At 36.8% G+C, this 18,866-nt stretch overlaps 2 protein-coding genes across 3 annotated transcripts in view; one reads left to right on the top strand and one right to left on the bottom strand.

Annotated features, from left to right (window-relative positions):
- The first annotated feature begins 249 nt into the window (after window positions 1-249).
- On the top strand, window positions 250-5,121 carry LOC123865515 (S-adenosylmethionine mitochondrial carrier protein-like). 2 transcript variants are annotated; one of them, XM_045906584.1, is made up of 7 exons: window positions 250-600; window positions 1,209-1,329; window positions 2,032-2,177; window positions 2,972-3,070; window positions 3,674-3,829; window positions 4,166-4,460; window positions 5,085-5,121. In XM_045906584.1, the coding sequence occupies exons 1-6, from the start codon at window positions 547-549 to the stop codon at window positions 4,439-4,441; spliced, it is 852 nt and encodes a 283-aa protein (XP_045762540.1). In that variant the 5' UTR covers window positions 250-546; the 3' UTR covers window positions 4,442-4,460; window positions 5,085-5,121. The 2 variants fall into 2 exon arrangements, with proteins under 2 accessions (XP_045762540.1, XP_045762539.1); XM_045906583.1 differs by lacking the exon at window positions 5,085-5,121 and having other exon boundaries at window positions 4,166-5,076.
- A 1,852-nt stretch (window positions 5,122-6,973) lies between these two features.
- Window positions 6,974-18,866, bottom strand: part of LOC123865006 — a 91,638-nt gene continuing 79,745 nt past the window's right edge. The window contains exons 15-26 of the mRNA XM_045905814.1: window positions 18,110-18,415; window positions 17,712-17,864; window positions 17,056-17,252; window positions 12,611-12,650; window positions 12,156-12,234; window positions 11,614-11,715; window positions 10,915-11,032; window positions 10,469-10,590; window positions 9,421-9,683; window positions 8,599-8,904; window positions 8,201-8,353; window positions 6,974-7,741 (exon numbers count right to left, since the gene is read on the bottom strand). Of these exons, the coding sequence (XP_045761770.1) occupies window positions 7,544-7,741; window positions 8,201-8,353; window positions 8,599-8,904; window positions 9,421-9,683; window positions 10,469-10,590; window positions 10,915-11,032; window positions 11,614-11,715; window positions 12,156-12,234; window positions 12,611-12,650; window positions 17,056-17,252; window positions 17,712-17,864; window positions 18,110-18,415 (2,037 nt within the window). The 3' untranslated portion in view covers window positions 6,974-7,543. The remainder of the gene's footprint in view (window positions 7,742-8,200; window positions 8,354-8,598; window positions 8,905-9,420; window positions 9,684-10,468; window positions 10,591-10,914; window positions 11,033-11,613; window positions 11,716-12,155; window positions 12,235-12,610; window positions 12,651-17,055; window positions 17,253-17,711; window positions 17,865-18,109; window positions 18,416-18,866) is intronic.

The raw sequence follows: 18,866 nt of genomic DNA, 5'->3' as shown, positions 1-18,866 counted from the left end.
TTTAAATTAAAACGTGTTGCTTGGTAACGGTTTTATTCAATTAATTGTGTGTCTACCATGATGCTAATATTTTTATAGTTTTGTATTATTGAGTTTTGTATAATACAAACTAAAAACTTACAAATTGTTATTGCATTGGTTGATTAGGTAATCGTATTAACAGGCATAATTATTGTTAAATCGTTAAGATTTACACATAATCGGTACTAAGTTTGGACATCACTAGTAGCTGTCATGCTGTCAATTTCCAAATGTCATGTCAGTGTCATTATAAAAATCGCGAGTGGCGGGTGTGCCATATTTTTTCAAATTTTCGCGTAAAAATTTATATTTTTCCTTTTAATTTGTATTTTAATTCAATTGATTTGATATTTCTACTGTTGTTATATATAAAATAAGTTTGTAGGCGTTGAATAAATATGTAAATTGAATTTCATTGCGTAATGATGTAGGTTAGCTGAACAAGCAACACAAAACAACTTGTTCAAATAATAAAATATTGTAACATTATCTAGAGATCTTAATCTTTTTACAACAGCTTGTAAAATGGAGAACCCAGGAAAGGTTAAGACTCCTGCGTCATATGTATCACCATTATTCGTAAGTACATTTTTTTATTAAAATTAATAGGTAGTAAATGTACTTAAATAAATGTTTTACTTAAATTAAAGACGAAAAAAGGAAAGAAGTAACTACCCATGAGATGTTTGAAAAACTTAATTCATGCAAATAAAGTCATGAGCACCAGCTAGTTAGCTTTAACTTATACATTTTAATATTAATTGATTCTTTGAGCACTGTATAAATAATAAAAGCGCTGTAGTATGTTAAAAATTAGTTTATCTTTGTGTAATACTAATAAGCTGGGTGATTCAGAAAACTCGCTTCGGTAAGTTATCATTAATATAATAAGGATAATATGTATTTTTCAATGATATATATGTTATCAAAGAATAACTTAGCGAATCGAAGTGTTCTGAATCGCCCTGAGGATGACATAAAATATAAATCTGTACAAACATTAATTAAGGTTAGGAAGGTTTATATTACTGTATACTAGGAACCTACCCTGGCTCCGCACAGGTAGCTTATTACAATTTTCGTAGGGATCTCTAATTTTTTTGAAAATAATATATGACCTATGCCACTCAGGAATAATGTAGCTTTCTATTGGTTCTCTACCAGTTTGTTTTTGTAAAAACTTGCAGGCAGGTGCTACAGCGGGTCTATCTGTGGATGTGACCCTGTATCCTCTAGACACGTTGAAGACTCGGCTGCAGAGCCAGCAGGGGTTCTATAAAGCTGGCGGATTCAGTGGAGTCTATAGAGGTACTTAGGCAGGTGCTCTCTCTCTCCTTCTTTCTCTCCTTCTCTCTAGAGAGAAGATCTTCTTCTCTCTAGAAAGAAAGATCTCTCTATCTCTATCTCTAGAAAGATAGAAGGAGATGGATCTCCTTCTATCTTTCTCCTGTCCTCTCTCTCTTTGTCCTCTCTCTTTCTCTCTCAGGATAAAAGTGTATTAATTTTATTAATATAATTTAGGCGGCGGGGGCTATTGATTTACATATTATTTGTGAAATTGAAGTAATTGTGTGCATTCATTTAACATTATTTACATTTAACAGACTAAAAGACAAACATTAATTTTTGTATACTTTAAAATTGATAAATGGAAAGCAGTCATGACTCTCAGCAATGAGGAATGTGATGCAGAGCAATGCACAAATGCAATTATTTTAAAGGTCACCATTTGAGCACCTTAAGACTCCAACATCTATCGGTTTTTCGAACTATGTGCCCTGCTAATCCTGCTATTGTCTATTAAAAATTAAAATGTGTTCATGAAAAAAATAAATTTTCTAAATCTGATGTTCTACTTACAAGTGTTAGATATTATATCTTTTACGATAGTACGGAACCCTTCGTGTGCGACGCCGACTCGCACTTGACTGTTTTTTGTTTTTAATAACCTAACACTAGTGATAATGTCGCAGATCCACATGCCATAAAGTGCTTTAATTTTTCCTTCAGGTCTATTGACAGTAGCCACAAGTTCTATGCCCACTAGTGCATTGTTCTTCGCGTCGTACGAAGCCACGAAGACTCTTTGCCAACCGCTGGTGTTGCCACAGTATGCCCCACTGGTCCACATGTTCGCGGCCAGCGTTGGGGAGACGGTAAGAGAATGGTTAAAATAAGGTTGTCTGTCCACTGAATTGGAGCTAGAGAACGTTCGTTGACCACTAGCGTCAGTCAGGTGTTTTATTTGCAATATACAAGATTTTTTCCAATTAATTGTATCTTATTAGTAATCGGTACTTTCACCTGTCTTCGTTTTTGCTAGCGTTCTGGTTACACCCTGTATGTTGAATACACGGTGCAAATTTTTCAGCGCGCCATGAAGTAAGTTATAATGCGTAAATTTCGAAAACGCACTTGCCATATTTTCTCTTTGTGTCAACTGTTGTCTATATTACGGTTTACCCATAAATTATAGATCAAAAACCTATTTTTGTCATGACAGTTGACATATAAAGCAAATACGACGTGAGAGCCTTCTCAAAATAGATGTAGGCTTTTTTTTTAAGAGTACTAGGTAAGTTCATCATGATGACTATTATTCCCCTTTCCACAACTAACCCTAATTACAATCTAAGCATAAAGCTTGTGCTATGAGTAGGAACGACAATAGTGCAACGGGTGAGGTTTGAACCACCGACCTTTCTAATGTTAGTCCGCTCCATTACCTGTTGAGCTATTGAGGCTCAAAATGCAGGTATAGTTCTTGCAAAATGACTTTTCACGCGTCATTTTAACTCTATGGGTTGACTGTCATGTCAAAAGTATGGTTCACCTAAAATCGTAAGTTTTGACATGATATTTGACGCATAAAGATGGCGCGTGAGAACTCATTTTTACGCATTATATGCACGAGAACGATTTGCAATTAACGTATCTGTTTTGTTTTTAGATCGCATGCCTGATTCGCGTTCCCACTGAGATCGCGAAGCAAAGGAAACAGACATACACCGGCACAGAGAAACGCAGCAGCATTCGAATATTATTACATGTAATGTAATATTGTAATACTATTATGTATTGTTGTGAAGAACAAACATTATTCAAAATGTGATGTGAAATGAAATTTCATTCTTACTTTTCTGGACAGTTGTAATAACTGTTCGGGAAGTTAAACTTTTGAACCAATCTACAGGGTATTTTTAGGGTTCTGCACCTCAAAAGGAAAAACGAAACCCTTATATGATCACTTTGTTGTCTGTCTGTCTGTCCGTCCGTCCGTCCATCGTGTCTGTCAAAAAACCTATAGGGTACTTGCCGTTGACCTAGAATCATGAAATTTGGCAGGTAGGTAAGTCTTATAGCAAAAGTAAAGGAATATATATGAAAACCGTGAATTTGTGGTTACAACATGTAAAAAAATAATTAAAATGTGTTTAAATTTTCAAAGTAAGATAACTATACCAAGTGAGGTATCATATGAAAGGGCTTTACCTGTACATTCTAAAATAGATTTTTATTTATTTTTATGCATAATAGTTTTTGATTTATCGTGCAAAATGTCGGAAAAAATACACGAGTATGGAACCCTTAGTGCGCGTGTCTGACTCGCACTTGGCCGGCTTTTTAGAAAATAATTTTAACTAACTTTCAGGCTTTCCGAACAGAAGGTCTTCGCAAGGGGGTCTACCGAGGCTTTCTATCCACAGTCGTCAGAGACCTGCCTTTTAGCTTTATAGAGTTGCCGATATGGGAGATGTTGAAGACTGCTGTCAGAGAGAGAAACGACGGGAAAATTACCAGTTTTCAGGTTAGTCAGTAATTAAATAATAAAGGAATAAAATTTTAACTGTTCAAAAAGCATAGGTACAAGTATCCTCTGCATATCAAAATGTAGTCTTATAATATCACGATGAAGCCATCGCCGGTTGAGAAGGGTTCCATAAGCCTACGCTTTAAAGTTAATGAGAGGTTTCCCTTCATTTAATATTTTATGGCCCAATAAGGTTTCCATATTGGATATGTCCATGAATACAATATATACTTAGGCCAAAGTCTTTTTCTAGGCGAGACAAGATAAATAAGTTGCGAGACGCACCAAAAACGCCTGAATGGAGTATAGTATAAAGTTTTATTTATCTTTCAGAGTGCACTATGCGGCTCCATAGCCGGCGGATTTGCAGCCGCCGCCACCACTCCGCTAGACCTCGCGAAGACACGTATAATGTTGGCGGAAGACTACGCGGCGACCAGAAAACTCCGCATAAGGCCGGTTCTATCAGACATCTACCTTCAGTCCGGCGTGAGAGGTCTGTTCGCGGGTGTAACGCCAAGGGCAACGGCTTTTATGTTCGGGGGATTCGTTTTCTTCGGCGTTTACGATTATTCTAAGTCACTTTACGACACATACTTACAAAGATAGCATAGTCATAACATAACAGATAGGCATTTTGTTTCATACGTTAATTTAATAGCGTTGATAACGTTAACTGTTAGTAATTGTTTTAGCGATAAAACGTTATAACGGCATGTTATTATATCATAACGGACCGTTATAACTTTACATCGTTGTAGCGTAAGTAACATTATTTATGCGTTAAACGCATATAATGTTAGCTGATAATTACAATCATTCTAAATCACTATTGGACGCATACTTCCAAAGATAACATAATAGGTAGATATATTTTTTTATAGTTTGACTTTGTGCTGATCTCAGCTTAGTTTATAAACGAAAATTTGACGCACTCAAATGATTTGACCTGGTCAAATCACACGGCAGACAGATGGACATACAGACAACGAAGTGACCCTATAAAGGTTCCCTTTTTTCTGGAGTTACAGAACCCTAAAAACACGCACCATAATCCTTTTTCCTTTTGAGGCAAGGAACCCTAATTATTTATTAGATATAACCCTGAAAAGACGTGTGTGTCATAATCCTTTTTTCTTTAGAGGATTAATTATCACATATTAATCCTAATTATTCTTTGACCGCGTCAAATGTTTCGTAATATCTTTAGCTACTTTATTATTACTTGCATAGTGATATATAAGTCTATGACTTTTTTTTAAAGAATATTAGTCATGTTAAATGACTAATATTCCCCTTTCCTCCAACTAAGCGTCGGGCTTGTGCTAGGAGTAGGTACGATAATAGTGCAACGGGCGGGGTTTGAACCGTCGACCTTTCGGTTTTCAGTCCACTCCTTTACCGGTTGAGCTATTGAGGCTGTAAAGGTGCTTTAGGTACTTTATTATTACTTGTTTTTATTTTATAGTTGTTTGGTTGTGGTGATTCTGTTTGTTGTCAGGTATATGAAGTACAGGGTACTAAATAGGTGCAACTATAATAATTATATATTTGTTAGTCTGTAAGATAATTATGTTGAATAAATGAATTATTATTGTTGAATTACTCGAACTTTATTTTCCTTGCCTTTAGAGTTTCGACTTTTAGACAATGGTGCTGTTTCTGATGGTAGGTAACTAAATTTTGGAGTAGGTATTCGCATCTTTTTCTTACCAATGCAAAAGGACAGACAAACTTTATTTAATTTAAAATTGTCAAAACTCGTGACTATTTAGAGTCTAATTTAAAATTAATTTTCCGCCCTTCTCTAACAATATTAAAAAGAAAGGGATGCGGTTACTCCAAATTTAGTTTAGAGAAAAAAAATCTCCAGTGGTGTCGTAATGGCTGATGATGATGTCACTCAAATAATTTTTTTTTTTTCTCTCGTAATAATATTTTATCCTTATTATGAATGTGTTTACCATTAATTTTGACGTGACAACGTCTTATAATTCGATAGAGCCGGCTGCACGCACGAAAAAACATGACTCATGCGGCGTTACCTCGCTCTGAGGCGTTCCATGTAAGGCTTGAAGTGCAAGCGAGAGCGCGGAACGAGCGACAAAGAAGCACAATCGGCCTTTGTTGTCACGTTCAACTATCGTCAGTAAACCGACTTTACAGACAACCAATTTTTTTATGTAGGTATAAATCTGTAATATAAATCTGTGGTAGATAAAATAGTGGATATCTTCACAAAAAATATATTTCATAAATTCATAATTTTTTACAAACGCGTAACGATTATAATATTATTAACTTAGCCGAATTTTTTTTACACTGATATACATTTTAATTCTAAACATTTGAAAATAATAACAAACCTTTAATATTTGGGTGCGATCAATATGCTTTTTTGTTTAAAACAAAGTATACTTTTAAAATCGATCACAACCAAAAACTAAATCAATTGCAAAAACACATTATATTGAACAATAAAATAAAAAAAAAACTTTTATACATTGAAAAAAAAAAGAATAAATAGGTTTTTGGTACATGTCCAGGCCTTGCCAAGTTTAGGTGTGATAACTGAAAATATACCTACCGTTTTTTTTGCGACATTTTAGTTTTATAAACCCAGTAATTCCGATAAAAAATTTAATGAAAGTGTTTATGAAACCATTAATTTAAAAATAAGGACTTATATTCAGTTATTCGGAGGATAAACCCAATAGTTTTTTTTGTTTTCAATAAAGTAGGTAGGTATGATAAAAACAGAAATTCAGAACCTTGTTACTATAAAATTTTAAAAACTGTGTTCACAAATATAGAAGTTCTACATTCTTTATGGATATGCATATCTATACTATAGATTTAGTTTATCACACCCAAAGTTGCGAAAAAATGGGGATTTTTTTTCGTTAACTGTGCACTTCTTGAATGAGATAAAGATGTGACAGTTTACAAAAAAATAAGAATAAACAATTGATTTATAACAATAATAAAAAATACCTAAGTAATAAAAATAACAGATTGAATAGTAATAATAATTATTAAGTTAAATATTAGTAATATGATGACAATATCATTAAGAGAAAATATATACTTATGTGAAAGTAATAATAATTAATTAATTTGATTAGTTAATCAAGGGCAAAATTATAGAATAACTCTATAGTTTATTCAGGTAAAGCACCAAAAATTCATACATTAATTCATAGATTGAAAATCAATAAAAATAATTTAGTTTTATGTACATAACTGTATTAATAGAATTGAAATTATAATTTTTTTTATAAGAGAAAACTTTGGAATGTCATAGCCATATTATATTATTATCTCTTATCCTAAATATATATTTAGAAACTAAATATATAATAGATGCAGCGTAAAGGGACGGATTCACAGTTTTCCAAGTCTATTCAGGATATAAAAATAATAACATTCTGGAGTGAAGCCTTTCAAAAAATTTAAACTAAGTAGGTGTAAGCTAAAATTCTTTTGATAGAACCCCATTGCTTACTATTTATAAACTTTAGCAAGGCAACGTGGGTAAGTTGTTCCCCTATGAGAGCTATTATCCCGTGCAATAGTCTGGTTATCGCCGACGTGGTTTATATTCTTGATACATAGATGTCGCTGTACCGTATTGCATCGCGCTATAATGTTTTAATTTTATTTTTTAAAACATATTAGTTGGATTCACAAGTTAAGTTTGATAGGAAAAGTTTATCGGAATATAACATTGCTATGCGACCCCCTGTGCGAGTTGTTGTCGCGAGTGCTGGTGCGTTTGAAGGGGTTCCATGACGGCACTCTTTTGGCGGAGGACCTGGCGGTGGCGGCCGTGGACCCGCTGGACGCGGTGGACGCTGCTGATACTGAACCCTGGTTAGAGTTCGTCTGTCTGGGGGTCTCTGGTGATGACTGGAAGAGGTAATATACAGGGAGTAAGTAGAACGCTAGCATAAAAGAAGACAGGTGATAGCACTGATGATAACTGATAAGATACCGCAAAAAAACGCGATATAAAAATCCTGCATTTTCTTAAAGTTCGCAATGTATTTATTGCAAATTAGAAGATGCCAGCGGCTTCGCCTGCGTGGATTTCGGTTTTTTAAAATCCCGTAGGAATTCTTTGATTTTCCGGGATAAAAGTAGCCTATGTCCTTCCCCGGGATGTATCCCAAGTCTATACCAAATTTCATTAAAATCGGTTCAGCAGTTAGGCCGTGAAAACGTAGCAGACAGACAGACGGACACACTTCCGCATTTATAATATTAAGTATGAATAAAACATCTGACACTAGAGGTCAACGAACGTTGCGTAGATAAATGCTACGGGGTTAATGAACTACTGGCTGGATCGAACAGTAGTTAACACACCTTAGAGTTACTCCTGTCCATGGGCGTGGCGAGTCGCATCGTGAGCGCGTCGCCGGCGCTCTGTATGAGTGATACCACCTCGTCGTGTGAACTCCACTTAACATCCTTATCTCCTATGGATATAATGAAGTCGCCCTCACGCATGCCGCCGATCTGTGTGAAATAGTAAAAATTTAGTATCAAGTTGTCGAAAACTGGCACAATATAACAGTACCCTGTCACTTTTATAATTCACATCGGATTTATGTAACGTCGACTAAAACCGAATTTACACCAATGAAGTACAGACTTTATTCAAAATATTTTTATTCAATTAAATTTTTACAAGTAGTTAAACGTAACGCAAAATTTTAAAGTGGTATTACTGTACTAAAGAAGTTTTCACTTTAAAAACTTACATCAGCTAAAGAATTGGGTTCCACCGCAGCAATGACCACCGGCGCGTCCCCTCTCACAGAGAAACCGAACCCTTCCTCCTCCTTATTCACACTGTATTCACTCGCCACCCTCCTCAGCTCAGCCTTCCTCCTCTCCCTTCCATTCTTCACCTTCCCATAATCCTTCAACCCATTCTCCTTATAATCTAGAACTTTCGGGTGGTAATCGAAGTTGTTATTGTCAAAGCTATTGATGTAGACGCCATTTTGTTTTGTAACCCTGTGTTTGTCGTAGTCGTCTGTATACTTTTCGTCGCTTCTGATAACCTATAAATAATAATAATATACTAATTAAATGATTGTATGATAAAATTAAGGTTAGCAGGTAAAATAGTCACTAATCATGGGTGTTGACAAAGGAGATTTTTGGGGGTTCAAACCTCCTCCTTCCTCGCAGAATCCCAGGCATAAAGAAAATTGCGCTTACTATTTGGTAATGAATCCTATCTGATTGTCAAATTAAAATGCAAAATTTTAGAGCTCAGGAACCGCATTAAGTCAATTATTTTCTCATGAAATAGTTCGGCAAAAAATTTGGTCCTGATGATTTGGTTTGTAGTGTATTGTAAGCCAGATTCAATCAATCAGCCTATTTGCGTACTGCTGGACATAGGCCTTCCTAAGAGCGCGCCACCACACACGGTCTTCCGCCTTTCGCATCCACCGACTTCGCACTACCCTCTTAAGGTCGTCGGTCCAGCGGGTTGGAGGTCGTCCCACATTGCGCTTGCAGATACGCGGTCTCTACTCCAGAACACGAGTGCCCCAGTCAAGCCAGATTACCTGGTTGTAATACATAGTGTTGTCTTCCGATCGGTCTCTCTTGTCGCTGGCTCGTCGCTTGACCTTGATCTCGTCGTGTCCGTTGCGACGGTCGCGTCGCGCCTCCCTGCGCTTGTCGCACTTCTGCAGCTGCACGAGGCGCGGCGCGCTCCAGTGCCGCTTGGCCGAGAACACGGCGATGGGTCCCAGCGATTTGAACAGATCGTCCACTCGGTACTGAGCGAAGTCTGGTGGGGTTAGAGCTAACTGGAATTTGGAGGAGGCTGGAACAAAATATTTGAAGTTTATTTTAAGGGCCCAGTGAAGGATGAATTGCCCATACAAATGTGATACCAAAATTATTTGTAATTCGAGAATATCTCCACCGTATTACGCGGTTATTTGAATTCAAATTGTTATTGAACCTACCCTACCGGCAAAGCCGTGCTGCCGGTACGATGCCATGTAGAAACCAAAGGAGTATGGGTTTGTAGCGGTTGCCACATCCGCAAGAAGATGTCGCTTCTAAACTCAATCAATCAACAACGCTCGAAACACTAGATGGCAGCACGGGTAGCCTAATTGAAAAACTCAAAATAGAACACGCAACTTTCAATCGCAATGACAGAGCGTTTACCAGATTGCACTATATATAGGAGCTTCAACGCACAACCGTTGGCCCAGCTGGCGCTACCGAGCACAACACCGCTCGGTTGGGAAATTTCCCTATTGGTACGGTCGAGCACACAGACACACAGCTCCCGTACAGGTTTAATGAAAACTGCCATACCCCTTCCAGGTTAACCTGCTTTCATCTTAGTCTGCATCATCACTTATCACCAGGTGAGATTTCAGTCAAGGGCTAACTTGTATCTGAATGAAAGATAAAGTAAAAAACTCAACAGTTTTCAATCCCACACACATGACACAGTTTATTACAGCCCTTCTTCTGCTTGAGGCATGTTGGCTTTAACGCTCAAGTGGTAAAAGCGTCGCTTCTTGTTAGTTTTGAATAAAAATGAAATTTCAGCTGTTATATTGCTATCGTAAGGGAAAGTTAGTGAATTACGTAGTATGTTGGGCACGTCGAGCAAGTCCGCGAACTCGTCAGCCGGCGGCGCGTGCTCGCGCGACGCGCGCTCCCGAGCCGCGCGCACTGCGCGCGACAGCGCCTCCTTGTTGCGCAGCTCTCTGGAATATTCCAAGTCAAAGTCAAATCATTTATTCAAAATAGTTGCCATTGTACATTTTTGACTGTCAATTGTTGGATTTGGAAGATAATGATTAAATAAATTAAAGTATATTCAGCTCAACTAAATCATGAAAAAATAATAAAAATAAAAATACAATTTATACAAACTATTATCAACTAAACTTAAAACAAGAAAATGCTAAGACCAATATTGTATCTGTGAGCTAAAAGGGCTGTGATTAATGATGTAATGGCGATAACTACTTAATTACGTCAAACTAAAGCTAAAAGGGTTCGGGATCGGAAAAATTGAAGTTACTCACCGACACATCCTCTGCAGCCTTAACGCCTCCTCATACAGCGCGAGCGCCTCCGCGAGGTGCGCGCGCCCCAGCGCCGTGTGGTCGAACTCCTCGTCACACTTAAACCCTGTTATAGAACCTGCCGACGGTATATAAAAATTTAATATAGTTCCACAGTTTTGTTAGATTTACAGGGGAAGCTTTTCGATTGACAAAAATCATTAGTAAGAACTGACAACCCTAGTCTTTTTAATTACCTTACGATCGTGACTCGTGAGTGATACCTACATAAAATGTCTGTTCCCCAGACCCAACAGACAGAAAGGACCAGGACGGGCTCTAAACTAGTCAGGCACACTCCGAGTGTCAGACATACTATTTTAGTAGCTGATACCTACGACTTTCTTCACGCGGATTTAGGGTTTTAAAATCCTGTTGGAACTCATTGATTTTCCTGGATAAAAAGTAGCCTATGTAGCTATGTTACTCTCCAGGTCTTTGACTATACCGTTGCAAAAATCACGCCAATCCGTTATTTTTTTTAATTTGCAGACTAGCGCTTGGCTGCAATCAGACCTGCTAGCATTGTGATGATGCAGCCTAAGATGGAGCGCGCTTGCCTAGAAGTTACCATTGCTCCGTTGCGGCGTGATTGAAAGACAAACCAACAAACAGACACATTTTCGCATTTATAATAAGAGGTTAATTATGATAATTTACCGTCGTTGTCGGAGGGCGCGTAGAGTGCAGCGAGGCGGTCGCGCGCGCGTCGCTCGCCTGTCGCGTGCAGCAGCCCTGTCGCGCAGTATTGGTGCGCTAACGCTGAAACAATACGACAAAAATGTAAAATACGATATTTTATCCTTTTTTGAAAAGTGTCTTAATTTGATTATATGATAATAAACTACCGAAAAATTCACAAAATGCAATAAAAATGCATTTAAATTTTGTTTTATACATTTCGCCGTAGAAACACTAGCCGCCATTTTGTTCAGGTTCATAAACTGTCACGTCACACGGATTGGTAACAAATACAATCCATGTGATGCCACTGTCGGAATTCATCATGACGGCAAGCTAAAAAAAGTCAAATCTTTAAAACGAATTATAAAATTCATTATTTAATTTTATAAACTGAAATTATCAGTTTTCGATTGCTTATTGCTAATACTATCTTGTTTATACATTTTTAGATTTTTTCTCGTTTGGTGTAAAATATCCCTAAGGCGTTGACCCAATGTCTTGGACCTTTTGTTACTGACCTTTATAAAATTCAGTCTTGACGTGGACCAGCGAGACCCACGAGTATGGCACGTAGTTGAATACTCCTTCCGTTTGCATCTGAAAACGATAATGAAGTATACTTAATTTAATAACGGCATTGGACAGGACCCATAGGAGATTTCAAGCTATGAGCCATAGCTAGAAACTTGGGACCACTGCCGTGCACAAAGCTTAAAATAAGGGTACGCATTATTTAGCTTTCTTTTTTATTGCAAGAGCATAAGCATGATTGTCGTCAAGCGCAAGTAGATTGGATGGTGACCACTTAAGGATACCACCACCACTTAACACTCCCTATTTCTGTGTTAGAATGGTGAATTAAGAACAAGATTGTGAAGTTCCTGAACACACTCTCCAAAATAACTCGATAGAAGATCGTTAGGCAGGCATCATTGCGACCAATTGAAGATAACAAGAGATATGGTAGAGATACCTTCTCATAGAGCTGGAGGTAGGTGGCGGCGAGCTGCGCGCTGAAATTTCATTCTTACTTTTCTGGACAGTTGTAATAACTGTTCGGGAAGTTAAACTTTTGAACCAATCTACAGGGTATTTTTAGGGTTCTGCACCTCAAAAGGAAAAACGAAACCCTTATATGATCACTTTGTTGTCTGTCTGTCTGTCCGTCCGTCCGTCCATCGTGTCTGTCAAAAAACCTATAGGGTACTTGCCGTTGACCTAGAATCATGAAATTTGGCAGGTAGGTAAGTCTTATAGCAAAAGTAAAGGAATATATATGAAAACCGTGAATTTGTGGTTACAACATGTAAAAAAATAATTAAAATGTGTTTAAATTTTCAAAGTAAGATAACTATACCAAGTGAGGTATCATATGAAAGGGCTTTACCTGTACATTCTAAAATAGATTTTTATTTATTTTTATGCATAATAGTTTTTGATTTATCGTGCAAAATGTCGGAAAAAATACACGAGTATGGAACCCTTAGTGCGCGTGTCTGACTCGCACTTGGCCGGCTTTTTAGAAAATAATTTTAACTAACTTTCAGGCTTTCCGAACAGAAGGTCTTCGCAAGGGGGTCTACCGAGGCTTTCTATCCACAGTCGTCAGAGACCTGCCTTTTAGCTTTATAGAGTTGCCGATATGGGAGATGTTGAAGACTGCTGTCAGAGAGAGAAACGACGGGAAAATTACCAGTTTTCAGGTTAGTCAGTAATTAAATAATAAAGGAATAAAATTTTAACTGTTCAAAAAGCATAGGTACAAGTATCCTCTGCATATCAAAATGTAGTCTTATAATATCACGATGAAGCCATCGCCGGTTGAGAAGGGTTCCATAAGCCTACGCTTTAAAGTTAATGAGAGGTTTCCCTTCATTTAATATTTTATGGCCCAATAAGGTTTCCATATTGGATATGTCCATGAATACAATATATACTTAGGCCAAAGTCTTTTTCTAGGCGAGACAAGATAAATAAGTTGCGAGACGCACCAAAAACGCCTGAATGGAGTATAGTATAAAGTTTTATTTATCTTTCAGAGTGCACTATGCGGCTCCATAGCCGGCGGATTTGCAGCCGCCGCCACCACTCCGCTAGACCTCGCGAAGACACGTATAATGTTGGCGGAAGACTACGCGGCGACCAGAAAACTCCGCATAAGGCCGGTTCTATCAGACATCTACCTTCAGTCCGGCGTGAGAGGTCTGTTCGCGGGTGTAACGCCAAGGGCAACGGCTTTTATGTTCGGGGGATTCGTTTTCTTCGGCGTTTACGATTATTCTAAGTCACTTTACGACACATACTTACAAAGATAGCATAGTCATAACATAACAGATAGGCATTTTGTTTCATACGTTAATTTAATAGCGTTGATAACGTTAACTGTTAGTAATTGTTTTAGCGATAAAACGTTATAACGGCATGTTATTATATCATAACGGACCGTTATAACTTTACATCGTTGTAGCGTAAGTAACATTATTTATGCGTTAAACGCATATAATGTTAGCTGATAATTACAATCATTCTAAATCACTATTGGACGCATACTTCCAAAGATAACATAATAGGTAGATATATTTTTTTATAGTTTGACTTTGTGCTGATCTCAGCTTAGTTTATAAACGAAAATTTGACGCACTCAAATGATTTGACCTGGTCAAATCACACGGCAGACAGATGGACATACAGACAACGAAGTGACCCTATAAAGGTTCCCTTTTTTCTGGAGTTACAGAACCCTAAAAACACGCACCATAATCCTTTTTCCTTTTGAGGCAAGGAACCCTAATTATTTATTAGATATAACCCTGAAAAGACGTGTGTGTCATAATCCTTTTTTCTTTAGAGGATTAATTATCACATATTAATCCTAATTATTCTTTGACCGCGTCAAATGTTTCGTAATATCTTTAGCTACTTTATTATTACTTGCATAGTGATATATAAGTCTATGACTTTTTTTTAAAGAATATTAGTCATGTTAAATGACTAATATTCCCCTTTCCTCCAACTAAGCGTCGGGCTTGTGCTAGGAGTAGGTACGATAATAGTGCAACGGGCGGGGTTTGAACCGTCGACCTTTCGGTTTTCAGTCCACTCCTTTACCGGTTGAGCTATTGAGGCTGTAAAGGTGCTTTAGGTACTTTATTATTACTTGTTTTTATTTTATAGTTGTTTGGTTGTGGTGATTCTGTTTGTTGTCAGGTATATGAAGTACAGGGTACTAAATAGGTGCAACTATAATAATTATATATTTGTTAGTCTGTAAGATAATTATGTTGAATAAATGAATTATTATTGTTGAATTACTCGAACTTTATTTTCCTTGCCTTTAGAGTTTCGACTTTTAGACAATGGTGCTGTTTCTGATGGTAGGTAACTAAATTTTGGAGTAGGTATTCGCATCTTTTTCTTACCAATGCAAAAGGACAGACAAACTTTATTTAATTTAAAATTGTCAAAACTCGTGACTATTTAGAGTCTAATTTAAAATTAATTTTCCGCCCTTCTCTAACAATATTAAAAAGAAAGGGATGCGGTTACTCCAAATTTAGTTTAGAGAAAAAAAATCTCCAGTGGTGTCGTAATGGCTGATGATGATGTCACTCAAATAATTTTTTTTTTTTCTCTCGTAATAATATTTTATCCTTATTATGAATGTGTTTACCATTAATTTTGACGTGACAACGTCTTATAATTCGATAGAGCCGGCTGCACGCACGAAAAAACATGACTCATGCGGCGTTACCTCGCTCTGAGGCGTTCCATGTAAGGCTTGAAGTGCAAGCGAGAGCGCGGAACGAGCGACAAAGAAGCACAATCGGCCTTTGTTGTCACGTTCAACTATCGTCAGTAAACCGACTTTACAGACAACCAATTTTTTTATGTAGGTATAAATCTATAATATAAATCTGTGGTAGATAAAATAGTGGATATCTTCACAAAAAATATATTTCATAAATTCATAATTTTTTACAAACGCGTAACGATTATAATATTATTAACTTAGCCGAATTTTTTTTACACTGATATACATTTTAATTCTAAACATTTGAAAATAATAACAAACCTTTAATATTTGGGTGCGATCAATATGCTTTTTTGTTTAAAACAAAGTATACTTTTAAAATCGATCACAACCAAAAACTAAATCAATTGCAAAAACACATTATATTGAACAATAAAATAAAAAAAAAACTTTTATACATTGAAAAAAAAAAGAATAAATAGGTTTTTGGTACATGTCCAGGCCTTGCCAAGTTTAGGTGTGATAACTGAAAATATACCTACCGTTTTTTTTGCGACATTTTAGTTTTATAAACCCAGTAATTCCGATAAAAAATTTAATGAAAGTGTTTATGAAACCATTAATTTAAAAATAAGGACTTATATTCAGTTATTCGGAGGATAAACCCAATAGTTTTTTTTGTTTTCAATAAAGTAGGTAGGTATGATAAAAACAGAAATTCAGAACCTTGTTACTATAAAATTTTAAAAACTGTGTTCACAAATATAGAAGTTCTACATTCTTTATGGATATGCATATCTATACTATAGATTTAGTTTATCACACCCAAAGTTGCGAAAAAATGGGGATTTTTTTTCGTTAACTGTGCACTTCTTGAATGAGATAAAGATGTGACAGTTTACAAAAAAATAAGAATAAACAATTGATTTATAACAATAATAAAAAATACCTAAGTAATAAAAATAACAGATTGAATAGTAATAATAATTATTAAGTTAAATATTAGTAATATGATGACAATATCATTAAGAGAAAATATATACTTATGTGAAAGTAATAATAATTAATTAATTTGATTAGTTAATCAAGGGCAAAATTATAGAATAACTCTATAGTTTATTCAGGTAAAGCACCAAAAATTCATACATTAATTCATAGATTGAAAATCAATAAAAATAATTTAGTTTTATGTACATAACTGTATTAATAGAATTGAAATTATAATTTTTTTTATAAGAGAAAACTTTGGAATGTCATAGCCATATTATATTATTATCTCTTATCCTAAATATATATTTAGAAACTAAATATATAATAGATGCAGCGTAAAGGGACGGATTCACAGTTTTCCAAGTCTATTCAGGATATAAAAATAATAACATTCTGGAGTGAAGCCTTTCAAAAAATTTAAACTAAGTAGGTGTAAGCTAAAATTCTTTTGATAGAACCCCATTGCTTACTATTTATAAACTTTAGCAAGGCAACGTGGGTAAGTTGTTCCCCTATGAGAGCTATTATCCCGTGCAATAGTCTGGTTATCGCCGACGTGGTTTATATTCTTGATACATAGATGTCGCTGTACCGTATTGCATCGCGCTATAATGTTTTAATTTTATTTTTTAAAACATATTAGTTGGATTCACAAGTTAAGTTTGATAGGAAAAGTTTATCGGAATATAACATTGCTATGCGACCCCCTGTGCGAGTTGTTGTCGCGAGTGCTGGTGCGTTTGAAGGGGTTCCATGACGGCACTCTTTTGGCGGAGGACCTGGCGGTGGCGGCCGTGGACCCGCTGGACGCGGTGGACGCTGCTGATACTGAACCCTGGTTAGAGTTCGTCTGTCTGGGGGTCTCTGGTGATGACTGGAAGAGGTAATATACAGGGAGTAAGTAGAACGCTAGCATAAAAGAAGACAGGTGATAGCACTGATGATAACTGATAAGATACCGCAAAAAAACGCGATATAAAAATCCTGCATTTTCTTAAAGTTCGCAATGTATTTATTGCAAATTAGAAGATGCCAGCGGCTTCGCCTGCGTGGATTTCGGTTTTTTAAAATCCCGTAGGAATTCTTTGATTTTCCGGGATAAAAGTAGCCTATGTCCTTCCCCGGGATGTATCCCAAGTCTATACCAAATTTCATTAAAATCGGTTCAGCAGTTAGGCCGTGAAAACGTAGCAGACAGACAGACGGACACACTTCCGCATTTATAATATTAAGTATGAATAAAACATCTGACACTAGAGGTCAACGAACGTTGCGTAGATAAATGCTACGGGGTTAATGAACTACTGGCTGGATCGAACAGTAGTTAACACACCTTAGAGTTACTCCTGTCCATGGGCGTGGCGAGTCGCATCGTGAGCGCGTCGCCGGCGCTCTGTATGAGTGATACCACCTCGTCGTGTGAACTCCACTTAACATCCTTATCTCCTATGGATATAATGAAGTCGCCCTCACGCATGCCGCCGATCTGTGTGAAATAGTAAAAATTTAGTATCAAGTTGTCGAAAACTGGCACAATATAACAGTACCCTGTCACTTTTATAATTCACATCGGATTTATGTAACGTCGACTAAAACCGAATTTACACCAATGAAGTACAGACTTTATTCAAAATATTTTTATTCAATTAAATTTTTACAAGTAGTTAAACGTAACGCAAAATTTTAAAGTGGTATTACTGTACTAAAGAAGTTTTCACTTTAAAAACTTACATCAGCTAAAGAATTGGGTTCCACCGCAGCAATGACCACCGGCGCGTCCCCTCTCACAGAGAAACCGAACCCTTCCTCCTCCTTATTCACACTGTATTCACTCGCCACCCTCCTCAGCTCAGCCTTCCTCCTCTCCCTTCCATTCTTCACCTTCCCATAATCCTTCAACCCATTCTCCTTATAATCTAGAACTTTCGGGTGGTAATCGAAGTTGTTATTGTCAAAGCTATTGATGTAGACGCCATTTTGTTTTGTAACCCTGTGTTTGTCGTAGTCGTCTGTATACTTTTCGTCGCTTCTGATAACCTATAAATAATAATAATATACTAATTAAATGATTGTATGATAAAATTAAGGTTAGCAGGTAAAATAGTCACTAATCATGGGTGTTGACAAAGGAGATTTTTGGGGGTTCAAACCTCCTCCTTCCTCGCAGAATCCCAGGCATAAAGAAAATTGCGCTTACTATTTGGTAATGAATCCTATCTGATTGTCAAATTAAAATGCAAAATTTTAGAGCTCAGGAACCGCATTAAGTCAATTATTTTCTCATGAAATAGTTCGGCAAAAAATTTGGTCCTGATGATTTGGTTTGTAGTGTATTGTAAGCCAGATTCAATCAATCAGCCTATTTGCGTACTGCTGGACATAGGCCTTCCTAAGAGCGCGCCACCACACACGGTCTTCCGCCTTTCGCATCCACCGACTTCGCACTACCCTCTTAAGGTCGTCGGTCCAGCGGGTTGGAGGTCGTCCC

The sequence above is a fragment of the Maniola jurtina genome, chromosome 5, assembly GCF_905333055.1.
Source record: "Maniola jurtina chromosome 5, ilManJurt1.1, whole genome shotgun sequence".
In the NCBI taxonomy this organism is placed as follows: domain Eukaryota; kingdom Metazoa; phylum Arthropoda; class Insecta; order Lepidoptera; family Nymphalidae; genus Maniola; species Maniola jurtina.
This window is presented reverse-complemented; position numbering and strand designations above follow the sequence as displayed.